Source organism: Podarcis raffonei, chromosome 17 (genome assembly GCF_027172205.1).
Source record: "Podarcis raffonei isolate rPodRaf1 chromosome 17, rPodRaf1.pri, whole genome shotgun sequence".
In the NCBI taxonomy this organism is placed as follows: Eukaryota; Metazoa; Chordata; class Lepidosauria; order Squamata; family Lacertidae; genus Podarcis; species Podarcis raffonei.
Window position 1 is genome coordinate 1,092,566 of NC_070618.1, and position 17,518 is coordinate 1,110,083.

A 17,518-nucleotide genomic window follows, 5' to 3' on the forward strand; every position below is an offset into this window, starting at 1 on the left:
AGAGACTTTTAACTTCTCTAAGAAGAATGCCATGATCTCTGAATATACAAATTCAGTTCTTGATAGAGCCTAGAAATAGTTTTCATACTAATTCAGGTGTCTTGGGCTACATGTATACAGAATTACTACCCAAAGCACAGGGCTAAATGTATGTATTTCAAAATATGTATCTTTAAATAATATATTCCTCCCCCTACCTTTTGTGGCCTGCCCCCCCAGTAAACGGGACATAATCCTCTCATGCTATTATTATACACCCTATAGCTTTGGGAAATGATTTATAGATTATGGTATGGACCCTAAATGCTTCCTTCAATCAAATCACATTTGAACGAGGGTGCCGTCTCCCTTAAACCCAATATGCAACAATGGGGGTCTCTCTGCCAGAGGCATTCAATACACCAGTTTTGGGCTAGTAGAGACAGAAGGCACAATCTCTGCCAGGTTCATATCCATTTCCTTCCTGCCCTTGACCCCCCCAGCAAAAAATGCAGGCAGTGTTCTGCTCGTCCAGGTCAGCAGCAGGTCAACACTGAAATAATATTTAAGTGTTAGTGCAAGCCTTCAAAGGTTTAGGAAGTGTGGTTTGACGCTTCAACTCATTGTCCAGAACTTTTATGCAGCCACCTCCATCTCACAGAGTTGACCTGCCGTCTCTCAACTTTGGATTGTACAGGATATTCTGATTTGCCTATGTACATCACCACACCAGCTAACAGAAAGAAGCACCACATTAGCCCTGCTTTTAAAAATGAAAGAAAAACAGCACTCCATTTCACTTCTATGTATTTATGGTTTAATTCACTCCTTTAAAGAGAGAATTCATTATTTCCTAGCGGGAACACCAATGCACCACGTTCTCACTAGCTTGGGAGAAAAACTTTCGGTGTGAGAAAGATATAGGATGTGTGTAAATATACATATATACATACACATTAGCACACACATTGGAGGAGTGTGCCTGTGCATATATACTCTAGGTAAGCACACACATATACACACTGTCAGTGTTTGTGCATGTGAGACATTTCTGTACCACATGCACCCTTCACTGAAATTGGCTTACAAAATATGCAGCTTGCTGCCCCCCAAAAAACTATCAATTAAAGTACATGATTTGAAACAAATCTTATAGAAATGACATGTCATCAGTAATTTACACTTTAAAAAACTCAGCCACAAAAAAAATCTGAAAGCTGAAACAAGATGGCTATTCATCAGTGCTGCTACCACCCTTAAAGAAACATGGTTTACTATGGGATATAAAGGCAACATTGAGGTTGTTATAAAGATTAGCCACCTAATTTAAAGAACAAACCAACCAGACTGTACTTCATTTTTTGCCCACAATACACCCCATGAAACTACTCTTCTCACACCTCGCTTACCTTTCTTGTACATTGTTTGCTTCCTGTTCACTGTGGATTATTTCTCCCATCTGCGGTTTGGTGCCTTTCCCCCCTTTTTAAACATCAATCCAGGCAATCCTGCTGGATTTGGTTACGTGATGATCCCACTATGCCGAATCAGAGAGAGGCCACAGATTCCCTTCTCTCATAGTAGGGGGCCAACTTTTTTTGCCTAGTTTTAAATTTCCCCCAGAACAATAACCAAAATGGGAAATAAGTTTATTGCGAAACACATGCCCGCCCCCCCATCTCAGCCCAGCCCTAATTTTAAAGTTACAAACAACTGAAGTTGAAATGGTAACCTAGAGATGCTTCTTCATAAAGCAGCACAAAACTAGAGGAAGTTAACTTAAGAGGGTGGAGGCTGATGAAGAATGCACAGAACTGGCAGCCGCGAGAGCTCCCATCCTAAAAGCACAGACATAGATACAAAGTGTTCAGGAGAAGGGTCAGTCACACAGAAGAACACTGATGAGACCATACCTCCTAATAGGTTGACAAAGTATATTTCGTTGCAGGCGATGTCAGTTTTCTTCCGTTAATTATAACACGAAGAATCTTGTCAAACCAATTCTGACAACAGAATTTATTATGTATTCACAATGTTTGTAATGGAAGGTCAAGTCCTGGAAAGTCAAACTGACTCAAGGTGCCGCCCGGTCAGGGAACAGGGTGCAAGCCTCCTGCAAGATCCATGCATTCACAAGAGAGTGAACAACACTGCTGATCATGGCTGATGCCAAGTTAAATTAAGACTATGCTGTCGGAGTCGGCTGGCCTTGGACTTGGTGAAGAGGCTCAAAACAATTGGCGTTCATATCCAATGTCTTCCGTCCGAGCGTATCGGAGAGCCATCTTGGTGCTAGTCAAGAGAGCATTCTACAGACATGGAGATGGCACGACGACACCCCTGGTTGTTGCAGGAAGCTGACGTGATGGCGTTTGGCCAGAGATCAGCTGTACTAAGGATTAAATGAGCGGTGTCAGTCAAGAATATTAGATGATTTCAGAACTTAGGTTTCATTAGTCATAAGAGCGTTCTATGTGCCTTTAAGTGAAGTTTATAGAATCCAGGTGTCCCTTTCTGGCCTGACTTAGAAGCTACAGTCCACGTTAGCAGAGGTGGCCCAGGGAGCCACTTATCTTCTTTGCTTCAATATTTTAGCATATCAAGAATTTACAACAGAATGTGATTTACAGACAGCCCTGTTCAACCAAGACGTTTACAAAAACTCAAGCGTGGATTTCTCAGCAGGAACCATGTTAATGAGGACCACTTTCGAAACTTGAAAGAGATTTCAGTCTGAATGTAGAGGGAGCCAATTGATGCTGTGGCAGATGGACAGGAACAGTTCCTCTATCCCTGACAGGATTTCAGACATCTTCAAAAGAGCCCTGGCTGCCCCATGGGAGGTACAGAGAGATGGGCTCCGTTCCTCATGCAGACAGAAGAGAACAAACCCCATGCAGTCAAAATGGCAGCATAGGAATCCTGCCTGCTGTCAACTGTTCATTGTTCCAAGAACCTGGAGCAGCTTATTCACTGGCGGCTGTAAGTGCAGGAAACAGAGAGCTCCTTCCTGTATCTCTGTGTATCATATATGTATATATATAGTATACATACATATATATAGATTAACAGAAGCCCAAGCTGCCACACACAGAACCACCACCATTCAAAATTCTGTGTGAGCCTCCAATGAGACAGGCACTCAAGGACTGCCTGGAAAGGAAGAGTCTCTCGAATCCTCTTTCTCGATAGCAAGAACACTGCAACACACACACAGACACACAAAGGAAACTCCACCCTTGTTTTAGAATCTAGGATTACACCACTTTAGTGTGTACTTCATTGGGGAAAACGGACATCTTTGCAGAAGTGCCCAAGCTCTGGAGAGATGGGCACAGCAGCTAGGGTAAGCCCTTACCGAAGTGGCGTCCTACAACAAAGAGCCAAACGTTTTCCAGTTGTGTTTGTAAGGAAGCGTGTGTGCAAAGCAAGCAAATGAGCTCACACAGGTTTATGGAAAACAGGACCACTCTGTGGGCAACTCAGAGCTCTACAATAGGGCTGGATGGGCAAGTGCAACGCAGCGCACAGGAGCGCCTCACAGCTGGAAACCTTCCATGGGAGCCTCGCACTGCTGGAAGATGTACTGCTGCTGGCCAAGATCGACTTGGGGGGCGATGCTGCTGTCTTCCTCCTCTGTCCCAAAGTAGTGCTCAATCAGATCAAAGGCCTTCTGGTAGATTTCTTGGTTCTCGTGACTCTGGAGGAATTCAATCTTATCCAGGCCTGCAAGAAAAATACACAGAGCCCCTCAGTTCTTGAACATGAAGGTATACCTGAAGTGCTTCATCTTTGTCAACGATGGAGAACCTCTGGCTCTCCAGATATTGGTGGATTCCCCATCACCCCATATCATTTGCCATGCTGGTTGGGGCTGACGGTAGCTAGAATCCCCAAACACCTGGAGGGCCACAGGTTCCCTATATGTGCATGTTGCTGAGAAGGGGGTGGGGCAAAGATGGAGCGAGATACACAGACCAGGCTATCTGAACTGTAGCATCAATTAAAAACCAGGAGACTCCACTGAGACCCCACAAAGATTCTAAAGGCAGAAGTTTCCATTGCTACTGGAGCTATCCCATCCCACAACTGCCTCTTCATTACTTCAGACTTTGCAGGTGCTGCTTAGGTAATGATGTGGTATAGAAATATTAAAATGCGCCCCCCCCCGACACCGAAAGAGTACAGTTTTGCTTGGAAAGTCTTCCATTTACTTTGAGGTCATAATGAACCATGAGAAATGAGGCAAAAGCTGGATAGACTAATATGAATGTCACCCACCAGCACATCCCCTTACCGTAGGCTTCCTCAATGAGTGCACAGTATGGGTTAATGCCAGTTCCACTTCGCCTGGCTTCTTGCTCGCCCAGTCTCAGGATGTTTTCCAGCCCATTAAGAGCCACCTGCACAATCTTCGAGTCCATTACCGTCAGGAGGTCACAGAGTGGTTTGATGCAGCCAAGTTCTACCAGGTACCTGAAAACCACAATGGAGTGAGAATCAAGACAACTAGAGGATTCGGTTTGGCAAAGTGGCAGCACCACTTCTGGCACCTTGGTTAAGTCACCCTCAAAAGCACAAACAGCTTTGAAAGGTATGATGGAAATGGCTCGAGCCAAGAGGTGCTGGTTGTATGTTAGGAAGTGTTCTTGAGAGAGAGGAACAGCGTTCCGTTCACCCATGTCCAGTGGATAACACTCAGTGGTATGAAGAATCTGGGCAGTTCTTCTAGAAAGTGAAGCCTTAGAAGAGGCTGACCAAAATAGTGTAGACTGGAGTGGGGAAATCTCCAGATATTGCTGGACTACTAGTGCATAAACTGGCCATTAGCTATGCTGACCAGAGGTTCCCCACTCCTGACAGAGATATGAGAAAACATGTGCAAGTAGAGCAGGCATCTTTTGGTCAAGGGGGATGAGGAGGGCAGGAGAAAAGAGAAACTTTGCAGCACCAGCTCTCAACCCTTCCACCGTGAAGATCTTTCTTTGGAAACCTTCCTGGCACTTACTTGATCTGCTCAGCAGAGCCACCAGATGTTGCGTTAGTAATAGCCCAAGCTGCTTCTTTTCTTGTCCGAAACTCGGCAGTTTGCAATATACTTATCAGAGCTGGGAAAATGTTGGCATCTATGACAGTCTGAAAAATAAACAAGGTCTTAATAGCAGATTTAAAAAATCAGGATTATTTGCTTCAACACAGTAATATGACACAGAGCGCTACAGTGAGGGGGGAAGTATTTGATCCCCTGCTAAATTTATCTGAGAACACAGCCGGTTACGTCTCGTGTGTTTATTGAGGATGCTTTACGTGACCATAGGTTTGTTTGTTGTTTAGACCAAATAACCGGCTTGAGTCCATCAGAAAGGGGGATGGCGCAGGTTACTCTAATCATGGAAATCTGGATTCAACAGTGGGTTTTGTTTGTTTGTTTGTTTGTTTTGTATTCAACAGTACTGAGCATCCATCTCCAACTAGTCTAATATTTTGTGGGGGGAGGAGAAGAGTTAAAATTAGAGTTGTTCTCCTGACATTTCCCAGTTCTGATCTTGAATTTATAAAAGTCTGCTGAAAATGCCAAACAAGATACAAGCAAGAGCGTGCAATATTCTGCCAAAGTCTGCATGGACAGCAATAGATCTAAGAATCTGATTTTGTGTTGGCAAGTGAACCTCTGAGCCAGCCAGCTTCATTACCTGAATCTGCGCTCTGTTTCCAGCTGTGATGTTTGATATTGTCCAACATGCTTCCTTTTTTATTGATTCTTTAGGACTGCTAAGCAAGTGTAGTAAACTCTGCAGAGCCGAACAATTCAATATTACCTGGGAAAGGGAAAGAAAGAGATTGATTTTAGACTGCATCCAAAAGATGGATCTAAAAAATCCATGCACACTTACCTTAAGCAAACATGAGGAAGGCATAATAAAGAGGTTTTTTCCCCTTATCTAAAATCAAAAGAATATGCTGAGAAAAAGCAGAAAGCTCAAGGAAGTAAAGGGGAGAATAAGATAGCAGTAGGTCTGCCTGAAGATAAAATCAAGTGGGAAAGACGAAAAGAACGAAAGAGGCAGAAAAGGCAACATAAAGGCCTTTTCCATGCACAGAAAGCACTGTCAACGACAGGAGCAGATACTGAGCAGGGCATGAGAGTTTGAAGAACTTGACAGAGAAGACAGGTGAACTTAATACCTTTCTCATCTCAGATTTAGTGGAAAGTAAGCTGTCACTGATGAGGAAGGCAGATATTCTAAGTAATGTAAGTATTAATAATGTTAAAGACTGCATAGATAGGCATTTTCATATTAACGAATCTAACCAATGTCTCACACTCTAACCCTGTAAATATAAGGTGAGCAAGAAAGTAAATGTGAAATAATGAAAAAATATTATTTTGGAAGCTTAAATTTCTCCTGCCATGAAGTGGCAGACTTTGCCAAAGAAGAGCAAGGAGGGTTGTTTATCATGAGACTTTATTTAACAAGTCTCACAAGACTTGCTCTTGCAGCCCTTTAAGGATACAAAGGGTGGGTTTTGCCACTGTACAGCAGGTGCACAACTGGCGGGAAGAAAGGATTCTGGTGAACATTACAAAGATGTGTTTGCAGGTGCAAGAGATACAAAGAAAGTCTACTCAAAACATCAGAGACCACCATGCTCAAAAGACAGGTTTACAATCTAACACTGAGCAAGGCTGCATGCTCAAACTTGACTTGAAAAGTCCAAGATGCTGAACTGGAATAAGAAAGCTGAGTAGCACAAATAGTGCTTGGTTCCTAGGCACTAAAAAAAACCAGGGAAAATGATATGATACAGATACCCTATAGCCAACAAGCTCAAACAGTGTTTCTCAAACTGTGGTTCCTGGCACTTTTCCTGAGCAGATTCCAGAAAGAAAGTCTCCCTGCCACAACTAGGTGAACAGCACACTATCACTGGGAGCATCACTGAAGAGACGGACTCCTTCCCTTCCTGTTATGCTGAATTTCTATTCGGCTACATAGTGCCTGTTTATACACCTATATTAGAACCATCATCATCATCAGCTTACTCACTATATTGATATGCTCACGTTTTCTGTTGTAGAGGAGGAAGATCAGGCTCAGAAAAGTGGAGTTAGCATATAGTTGGCTTTGACTTCAAACATTTTGAGAAGTATGATACTAAAGAATGCCACGAGCAATTATGTATGTCTTAAAGATTTAGCCGTATCCTAGAGAGTTGGAACTAGCAAGCACAGGAATGAATATTTCAAGGAGAGCGCAGGCCAAGGACACCAGGAATAAGGCCAATGTAGCTTTGTGAACACAGGATTTCAAGGCACAAAACCTCAAGGGGGTTTAAGGGGGGAAAGGGTTGAATCCAATGAAGTCATTCCACGGGCAGAAAGAGTTCTATTTGCACAACAGAACTTCTCCTCCTCCAACCCCCATGTCTGCTCCAGAGTCTTGGGAGTGAGGAGATTTCACCCCTCCCATTCCAAGAATCTGCTGATGTTCTCTGCTGATTCTCCAGAGAGGAGGGGGGTGGTTTCTGCTCACTACTTATTCCGCTCCAGCCTCACATCAAAGAGAGAGACTGAGTGTTAGAGAGAGAGTGTTATCTTTGTATAGATAAGGTTGCTGCTAAGAGCAGCTGCAGACACTCAGTGCAGTTCAGCTTCTTCATTTAGCTCTGTATATAGTTTGTATGATAGTTGCAGATAGAATAAAAGTAGTTATTCTACAGAGCTGTTCTCCGAGTGGTTTATGCTCTGCTGTACTCTGCTGTGCAACGACTATCTTCGGAAGTGAATCTGGTGCTCACAACTCTGAGTTGTGAGTCCACAGCACTTTGACCTGTTCCTGTGCAGAAGGTGGTCTCTGGAAGTGCTACCCCAGCTCGCCTGGCCCAGTGGGGCTGAAGTGGATGAGTCCAGTCGGTGGGGCTGGCTCAAGGGCGATGCTGACAGGGAGAACCCCCAGAAAAGATTTGGAGGGGAATGTGTGGGGTGCAAAGAGGGTGGAGAGGAAGGAAAAGTTCCATTGTATGAGCAGAAGTTGTTCCGCTTGTGCAACATTTTCACAGGATATAACCCACAATACATGTTCAGCTCTATGAAGCCTCTTAACACTGAGGACTGAAAGAAAGAGATTTACAGTGGTGCCCCGCAAGACGAATGCCTCGCAAGACGAAAAACTCGCTAGACGAAAGGGTTTTCCGTTTTTTGAGTCGTTCTGCAAGACGAATTTCCCTATGGGCTTGCTTCGCAAGACGAAACGTCTTGCGAGTTCTTGCGAGTTTGTTTCCTTTTTCTTAAAGCTGCTAAGCCGCTAATAGCCGTGCTTCGCAGGACGAAAAAACCGCAAGACGAAGAGACTTGCGGAACGGATTAATTTCGTCTTGTGAGGCACCACTGTACTTCTATTCAGTTATTGTGAAAACTGGAATCAGTAAATGTTGTTGCAGTGAGCAGTGTTTATACCTGGGTCTGGATATCATCCCCTGTAACAATGTTCCCAACTGCTCGCAAAGCAGGAGATACCACTTTGTAGTCATTATGCCTAAAAAAGGGGGAAAAAGAAAGGCTTCAGTTTAACAGAGTCAAATGTTATTTGTTTCATAGTCACGTCTTCAACTGTTGTGTCTTGCTGCCAGGATGCAAGGCCACTGTGTTCTATTTATTCCTTTGTTTCTTTAAGTAATAGGGACATAATAACCACTGTTCCTGCAATGTGGTTCAAAACAGGTGGCCCCCAAATAATGCATTCACACCTGCACTTTCAGCAAGAAATAAAAGCCAAGGCCAACCTGACATGACGGCAAGTAAAAGGACAACATTTAATGGACTTGCTTGATTAAATAAATTTGCTTGATCTCAAGTCCTTACATCAGGAGTTCCACAAGTCTCCTACATACTCCTGCATCAATCACAGCCTGGATTTTATCATTGGGTCCATCAGACAAGTATGAGAGTGCCCAGCAAGCATCTGCTAGGACGTCTGTGTCGTTGACAAAGAGCAGCCATGACAGCACACTCAGACAGGGGGAGACCTACAAAGAAACGAGAGGGGTGGAAAATCAATGGAATAAGCATGCCTGTTATCACAATTACTACTATGCACATGTCTTTTTCAACAAAGGACCTAAACCAGTGTTTCTCAAACTTGGTCCCCCAGCTGTTGTTGGACTACAACTCCCATCACCCCACCTGGAAGCATACATGACAGCAAACATTTTTTTTTAAATGAGATGAGAACTTTGTTTCCTTAAAAGCCTCCAGATATTTAAGAAGGCTGCTCCAGAAAGGAATGTTGTGAACTCCTTTTCTTATCCACAAAAGGCAATGCTTTTCAGACTTTATTTCCTACCTTAGCAAAGTCTGGGGGAGGATTCTTTCCTCTGCAAAGATTAGAGAGTGCCCACACAGCATTCCGAGTCATGGTGAGACGATTCTGTTTGGAAAGCAATCTGAAAATACGAAAAAAGGGGGAAAGTATTGCAACAGAAAGCTTATGAGAAGAAGAGGACACTGAACACAAACTACCGGGTATCTGCTTTCTAACTTGAAATCATGCTTGTAAAAGAAAACCCTGTTAAATTCCCATAGTTACAGTGGCACCTCGATTTCTGTTTTGAGTTTTCGAACGTTTTGGAACTCAAACGGTCTTCCGGAATGGATTATGTTCAAAAACCGAGGTACTACTGTATTTTTTATTCCCCAGAAGTTCAGGAGGAAATGTCATGCTTTCACAGAATGACATGGGGGGGGGGGAGAGTAAAACTTGCTGCTAATGAGGGAAGATATGGAGGCCGGTGTAAGAAATGCAAGTATAGCAACACCTGCTATGCGCACAATCCTATGTTTACTCAGAAGTAAGTCCCTAAAATTCAGTTGGGCTTACTCCTATGTTAGTGGAATTAGGATTCCAGCCTAAGCTTACCTTTTGCTTGTAGGGCTGGCCAAATGATGAAATATTTTATCCTCTCTATGCATCCTTCCCAACAGACCACATTAAAGCAATAAATATCAACTACAAAGTTATCTAGGTAGAGTCAGACAATAAGTGTCTCTAATAGTTTGCACATTACACCAAATTCTTCTGTGCTAATACTGTAGTGCTCATCTGCATGAGCACATGCACACAGACACACACAAAACCACTCCGGTCAGGGTTATTCTATTGGGCACTGCTGGCAAATAAACCTGAACACCATCTAGAAAACTTACTGCAATAGAGGGGGTAAGATGTTGCAGTCCAGCACGTAATCTCTACACATAGTACTGTCCCCTGCAATATTGCCGAGGGCCCAAACAGCCTGAGAAAGAAGACAGGATACTGTTAGATCAACTTTTCTGAGAGTGCAACGCTCCCTTGTCCTGTATCTCAGCACCAATAATTGTCTTAACGTCATATTCATATATGAGCCAGCCTGACTGCTCCCACCTATCAGTATTGAGCCAAGTCACAGCTTGCTAGATAAGTTGAGTTGTTTGAACATGAGGCAATAGGAACCATTGAGGTTCTAAAGAGTTACTGTTTCCCCTTATTTATGTATTTAAACAGTTTATACACTAGAATCAGAAGAGTGGACCCACCAAAAATTACTCCCAGAAACACGTAATACCAATACACTGCCTTCTGCTCAGCTCCCCCTTCCCTTGGGATCCATGCAAATCAGTTAAGGAGTGGAGGCATTATTTTAACCCCAATCACAGCAATACTTAAAACTTCTTCACTCAGCATGCTCCACAGGGATGAAAACCAGGCCCTCCATACGCCTCCCCTGATCCATGCTGCGGAGCCAGGAGGGCTGATCTGAACTCCCCAAGACGCTGCTCTAGGCAGAGAGGTTTACACCTCCCCTCCTGCTGCGCTGCGATCAGAAGGATGAGCACGCAAACACAGATCAGCTGGAAAGTGGCAAGCAATCTTCTTCCTGATTGCAGTGCACGTGGAAAAACTCAAGAATACACCCAGCATTTTCTGAAGAGGAGGAAAAGAACTCATCCCTGTTGCCCGGATTAAGTCCATGGGCCAAAGGTTCTGCATCTCACGAGTAAGACTTTTGTTTGCCATCTTTTTAAACCAGATGAGCATCAGCAGCTGGAGGACTTGAAACTAGGAATAGGAGGAAACTCAGTGGCGTGTGCTATACTCAGCAGCCTCTACGCTATCTTGCCTTTTGAGACACTAACCTGTTCTTGCACATCTTCAAATTCTGAGCTGAGGAGCTCTATGAAGATAGGAACAGCTCCTGCTTGGATCACAATCCGAGTCTGAAGGGAATTTCCGGAGGCAATGTTAGTCAGCACCCAGGCAGCTTCAAACTGGAACGGGAGAGAGAGGAAGCCATTCTTCAGCAGCTGTTTGTCTACGACACGATGCTTGAACCAGAAATCTACACTAACTTGGGGTAGTTGCCATGCCATGCGCTTGGTCAGAGGTGGCAACAAGCACAAGCCATCTAGCAGACACTTTAATCAGCTTTTCTTCCTCTAACATCCTGCTCATCTGCTTTCTATGTAATACACAATTCTGCAAATAATATTGCATTATCAGACAGATATGCTGCAATTGGCATTCATTAAAAAGTGTGTGCAGAAGAAAAGTGTGTGCCTCTAACAGGAAGGCTACTGTGAGAACAGAATGCTGGACTAGTGGCCTATGTTCTTAATATAGGGTGTATAGGTAGCAGCAGAGTCAAATGTGTACCTATTTTTCTCCTGATATTACAAACTGAAGAGCTTTGTTGGGACATAATTTGAAGGGATCATATCCCAAATTGCTTCAACATAAAAAATATATATTTTTCCCTGGAGTTTTTTTTAAAAAAAGTTAACTAAATGCAAAGAAACACGACAGCTAACCTTGAAGAGACTTAAATTTACTTTCACTGGGCATATTTTATAAAGGCAACTCAAACTGATGTAAAATGATGGCTAAGAGAGACCTGGAATTTGATTCTTGCCTCTTTCATGAGCTCACTGGTTAAGCCTTAGGCAAGTCACTCTCGGCCATTTGTAATATCATCACCACTCCCTCTAACTGTGACCTCAAGGTAGAGAGTGACCACAGAAATGGGCCAAACTGGATCCACTCAGAAACGAGAGGGAGGTATTAGCACAGACCGGGAAACTCCTGAAGTTCACAGAAGTACAAAAAGCTCTTTTAAAAAATATAAACCTAGGGCAAAAACCCCCACTGTGTAACAACCCAATGAAGGCAAAATGTGCCCAGTAGCCAAAGAATGTTAGGGTTTTTTTTTGTGGGGGGAGCAAAAAGTCTTGCACAGAGGAAACAGGTCCCTGAGCAGATGTTATTAATCCCACTTGTTCACTCCAATGGTCAACTCTGAGACAACTGGAGCCCAAAGAGAGCACACACCCCCTTAAAAAGAAACAAAAAAACAGCCCAGTGAGGGCAGGGCATGCTCAGTGGCCCGCGGGAGCCCCAGGAGTGTCCACCGGAAAAGAAAAATGGAAAACCAGGAGTTGGGAGAAGGAGTGAATTGACTTTCTTGACCTTCATACAGTCAAAAATATCAGGGAAGGCGGCATTGCTGGCACTCTGACCTATAAAGGCTGAAGCTAAGTCTATAGCAGGCCATCTTCTCCTCAATCTTGATGGAATTTCAAGGTTATTTTCTAATTAACTCCCAAGGTTAAATCGAATGAGTCCTTTAGGATAGGCAGCTTTTATTGCAAGAGCCCACAGGCCTTTACTTAAGAAAATCCCACCTCTTTTTTTTACTTTAATTATCAAAGTCTATTCTATAAAATTGAGGAGCAGAACACACATACCTGTAAAGTGCAGTTCTCTTTCCGTTTGAGGAACTCTACAAACCTGGGCACGACTCCTGGTGTACTGATGACCTCGTCTATAGGAGGATTTGGTTCTATTGAAAGCACAAAGATACCAGAGTAGGTTTTTCCAACCTTTTAAATGAAGCTATGTGCTTACACAAGAAACAGATAATATCAGTTGTTCAAGGCATTCAGTTTATTACTTTACATGCAATCTTCTACACTCTCCATTCTTATACTTGGGTCTTTCATGCTTGCAATGTGACATTTCCCATTTAGAAACAGGTAACAGCCATTTATTGTGTCCAGCACCGAGGGCCTTCTGGCGGTTCCCTCACTGCGAGAAGCCAAGTTACAGGGAACCAGGCAGAGGGCCTTCTCGGTAGTGGCGCCTTCCCTGTGGAACACCCTCCCACCAGATGTCAAAGAGAACAACAACTACCAGGCTTTTAGAAGACATCTGAAGGCAGCCCTGTTTTGGGAAGCTTTTAATGTTTGATGTATTATAGTATTTTAATATTCTTTTGGAAGCCGCCCAGAGTGGCTGGGGAAGCCCAGCCAGATGGGCGGGGTATAAATAAGAAATTATTATTATTATTAATTATTAATTATTATTATTATTATTAATTTAACTGATACCCTAGGACCTGTCCCATAAGCTCAAAAACTGCCGCTCCACTTAACTGTTCCAAAGCCATAGGTCCCAATTAGGTAAAGGTAAAGGACCCCTGGATGGTTAAGTCCAGTCAAAGGTAACTATGGGGTTGTGGCGCTCATCTTGCTTTCAGGCCGAGGGACCCAGCCTTTGTCCACAGACAGCTTTCCAGGCCATGACGAAACTGCTTCTGGCGCAACGGAACACCGTGATGAAAACCAGAGCACACGGAAATGCCGTTTACCTTCCCACCGCAGCAGTACCTATTTATTTACTTGCACTGGCATGTTTTCAAACTGCTAGGTTGGCAGGAGCTGGGATGGAGCAACGGGAGCTCACCCCGTCATGGGGATTCGAACCGCCGACCTTCTGATCGGCAAGCCCTAGGGGCTCAGTGAAACCACAGTGCCACCTGCTGCCTAATGACAAGACTGGAAGCACCGATATCCCTAAAACCCTTACATAACAAAGGAGAACTGGGGGATGGGGTTGTAGCACAGGCACCACCTGCCTAACATCAGTTTTGAGTGGCTCCACCCACGCAACCCAACATGCACTGTTCCCTCCCTCTTCTCATAACATCCTGGATCCAAGACTGCACAGGGAGAGGGGGGCAGCTGCTCAGTGGCTGCAGCCTCCATGCTGAAGTGAGCAGGAAGGCAGTGGTGGGTTGAATATTTGTATATAACCCCACCTATTCCACCTTTGCGCACAGTGATGCCCAAACCACGAACAAGACGAAATATGACATAAAACACAAAAGGGTACATAAAACAAGCAGGTAAAAAACAACAACACAGAATAAAATAGCCAACTGCCAACAGTCAAAGCAGTTCCAGATCTCCCAACCACGCCCTGCCTCCCCTTGCCCCACTGTGGGGGGGTATTGGCTGGTTGTGACGGAAACAGGAAAGACTGCTGGAAACTAGCAATAGTAGTACTTAAATTCAAGTGGTGAGGAAAGGACAAACGGGATTCAGGGGGTTACGGAAAAGTTAGCGGCAATCATGTATATTGGGATACAAACAGGAAGAGAAGCTGAGCTTTTTCACGACTACCTCTGGCACTCACCTTTTGAGAGAAGTTTTCGGAATTTCTGGGTAGCTGAGAGCTGCTGTTCTGGACTATTGGAGAAAATCATCTCAGTCATATCAGATGTGATCACCGCACTCTGCAATGACAAAGGAAAAATATTGTCACTTTTGCCTCAAATTTAAGGGCAAATACTTCTCAATGTGTTACTATAAAGAAGAAATGCAATGAAGGCAACTCCAAGTGCAAATGCAGAAGGGAGTAAGAGTATCTAAAATACAATTTCCTGTTTAAAATCCAGCCAGAAAAGTTCCTTCTCAAAACTACCACTGAAAACAGGAGCAGGAGATAGCGTGGCAGGGGCAAAAGGTTAAAGCAGCTCCCCCCATGGCGAGGTCCTGATTTGACCCCCCCCCCACATCAGCTATTTAACAAAAACCACCTTTGTAATCCCTAATTATGTCATATACCTAGCCCAGTTCCAAATTTATCAAAGGTATCTATGCATTCTCATTGCAAGGTAATGACACCAAGCTTAAGAAACTGAGTCTGGCTGGCACTAAAAAGCCCTAAGAACTGGCTTTTCGCATCGCTATTAATTTTTTTCATACCTACTGGTTTGCAAACTGCTTGGAAGAAGTGGAAAAGAGGTATATAATTAAGATAGCACCATTTGTTACTGGGTGGGCTGAACAATCCAAACACCCCTTACTCCAGACCGGGGGCTGGAATGAGTGGAAGTGACTGCCAGCCCAGCTTTCCTGGCTAAGCTGCCCTCCCAAGTCACTAGTGCTGACCTCCTGCTTCTGCCTGCCAAATATGCCAGGAGGACACTGGCAGGATCCCTGCCAACAGGGGTGAACAGAGAGCCCTGAAACATTGGATCCTAAACCGGTTCCAATGCCATCATGTGATGGCATGGTGCCCAACCTGGGCCTGAAAACTGCATAAGATTGACTTTCTACCCTGCATAAGATTGACTTTCTACCCTGGCCCTCATGAGCAATAAGGCTGTGTATGTGGCAATGGCCCCACTGCTCTGCAAAGTCCCACATGCAGGGGCAAAGTCTAGCTCCCTTAACAAGTCTTTTACAGGGCACTTTCAGTGGTAGAGTGCAGCAACTGCTGCAAAATATACACAAGTTAGGCATGTCCAAGTGATCGTAGATGAACCGCTTTCCAGAGAAGTGTGTTTTGAGATTGCAGCCTTAGAAATCACAGTTGGCACTACAGGAAAAGCAAACTGAATGGAGTTGTCAAGTCTTTGCTCCACTTACAGAAGTCATTTCCATGTTATTCATTTGGGTTTCATGGAAGCCGCCATCTGACATAACTTCCTCTTCCGCTTCTTCATCAGCTGTAGCAACATTTCTACGTTTAAACAGCTGGAGAGAGATATGCAGAGAAATTACAGTTACAACTAACACTGTTTATACATTGAGAGAATATAACCAAAGATAATGATTTATTATACACTATATAGAAATAATAAAGTGGGGCCACAGATCAGCGAATTCCTGGACTCCCATGTCCCAATCCGACACGCTACATCACACAATGTCAGAGTAAAACACTCTTGTGGGGAAGGTCCACATATCATCTTGTTTCAGCTGTGGCGAGTTAGGCTGCAAAATAAGGCAGTAGCGGGTGCTGTTTTGCCAACCACCCAGCGTTCAGCATGGTATGAATTCAGAGAAATGATAGTCCAAACACTCTGGTGCTCAGATAATAGTGAGGAAAGGAGAGCTGGCGCCCAAAATATCGCTGACTTGAGGAGCGGAGATGACGACACACTGGGAGATCTTTATGTACATCCAAGGAAGACAAGCTTCCATCAGCCTCTGCGTTTCGTCTCTGTTGGAGCTGCTAGACTGGTCTGGCAGGGTAGCCTCCTTTGGGATAGACTTACTACAGCAGAAGTCAGTCAGTTCATCAATGAGCCCATGCAGGTTCCACAGTGGCCTTGCCATGCTCAGTCTATACAGAAATGTGTGAAACAAGGCACAGAGGCAGGAGGCAGGGTGTATAAACATGAGAATCCCGAAGGCTACATCAGAGGCAGAAGAAGGTGTGGCTGGTGTCCAAGAATGAATCAAAGCAAGACTTGATGAAACTTGTTGTTTAAATTTATTATTAATTGATGTCATTACTTTCTATTGTTGTTTTATGATTACAAAGTAATGCTGTATGCTTAGTAGGGTATGTTTTATCCAGGGAAACACGTGCTTTTTATTCAAACGTAGGTTTATCAAGCTAAATGTTGTCCAATCACAAAAATAACAGCAGGTTTGAATTCCTCACACACAAAAACGTATTTTTAAGACCCCTCACTGAATAAATTTGCAAAAGTAAATTTGCAAAAATTATGTTTCACGCTCTAAAATGGTATGCCCTACTCCCCCGTCCATCCAAACACCCATTGGGTAACACCCAAGCCAAGAGATCCTGCAACTGAATATGGGATTTCTCAAATTCATTGGCTATAGAGGAGCGTACCTGCTCCTCTCGTTTCTGCTTCCGTAGCTGGAGGCCCTCTTCCTCCCGCCGGCGGCGCATTTCATCAGGATTAAGAGACTTGTTTTTATAGCTCTTCAGTCGGAAGTTCTCTTTTCCTGAAGTTGTCATGATTTCTAAACAGCAATGTAATTAGAAAGAAAATATGGGTCAAAGGAGCATTTTCTGTTCTGTTCTTTTGTTCAATTGAATTTTTTATTGGCTTTAGCAATGCCAATAGATTTCTTTCCAACCCTACAAGAGATATAACATGTTAAAGGCAGGTATCAAGAGAGTAACTCTACCCTAGCTCAGCAAGTTCATTTGGCTAAGACGAACAGCAGATTAAAATAATAATTCTGAGGAAGATATAATCTCAAAGTGTGGTGTCAAACATACAGGGATAAAGGCAGAAGATCTGCACTTGGGTCAATTCTTCTGCGGAACTCTTTATTGAGGCCCCTTAAGTACCCCAACAGTGTTTGTAGGGAATTTCCTAATTCCTGGCCAGAGTAACCTCAAAGAGGCAAAAATTTAATATTCTTCCCGCAACATTTATTTGTATGGTAGAGAGAAGT

The 17,518-nt window shown here is 43.8% G+C and overlaps 1 protein-coding gene across 1 annotated transcript; it reads right to left on the reverse strand.

Annotated features, from left to right (window-relative positions):
- Window positions 1–773: 773 nt before the first annotated feature.
- Window positions 774–17,077, reverse strand: KPNA1 (karyopherin subunit alpha 1). The gene is made up of 13 exons (XM_053370343.1): window positions 16,944–17,077; window positions 15,725–15,832; window positions 14,487–14,586; window positions 12,758–12,852; window positions 11,153–11,284; window positions 10,184–10,272; window positions 9,324–9,423; window positions 8,843–9,006; window positions 8,438–8,516; window positions 5,673–5,798; window positions 4,988–5,115; window positions 4,277–4,455; window positions 774–3,705 (listed from the first exon to the last, which is right to left on the reverse strand). Exons 1-13 carry the CDS (start codon window positions 17,070–17,072, stop codon window positions 3,518–3,520), a joined length of 1,617 nt encoding a protein of 538 aa, XP_053226318.1. The 5' UTR covers window positions 17,073–17,077; the 3' UTR covers window positions 774–3,517.
- Window positions 17,078–17,518: the final 441 nt, after the last annotated feature.

Bases quoted from the DNA above. Each gene is read 5' to 3' on its own strand.
- KPNA1 (XM_053370343.1), bottom strand. From the start codon at position 17,072: ATGACAACTTCAGGAAAAGAGAACTTCCGACTGAAGAGCTATAAAAAC. The intron at 11,285-12,757 runs GTATGTGTGTTC...CTCCCGTTCCAG, and splicing joins AAGAGAACTGCACTTTACAG to TTTGAAGCTGCCTGGGTGCT. The intron at 4,456-4,987 runs GTAAGTGCCAGG...TGTGGTTTTCAG, and splicing joins GGCTCTGCTGAGCAGATCAA to GTACCTGGTAGAACTTGGCT.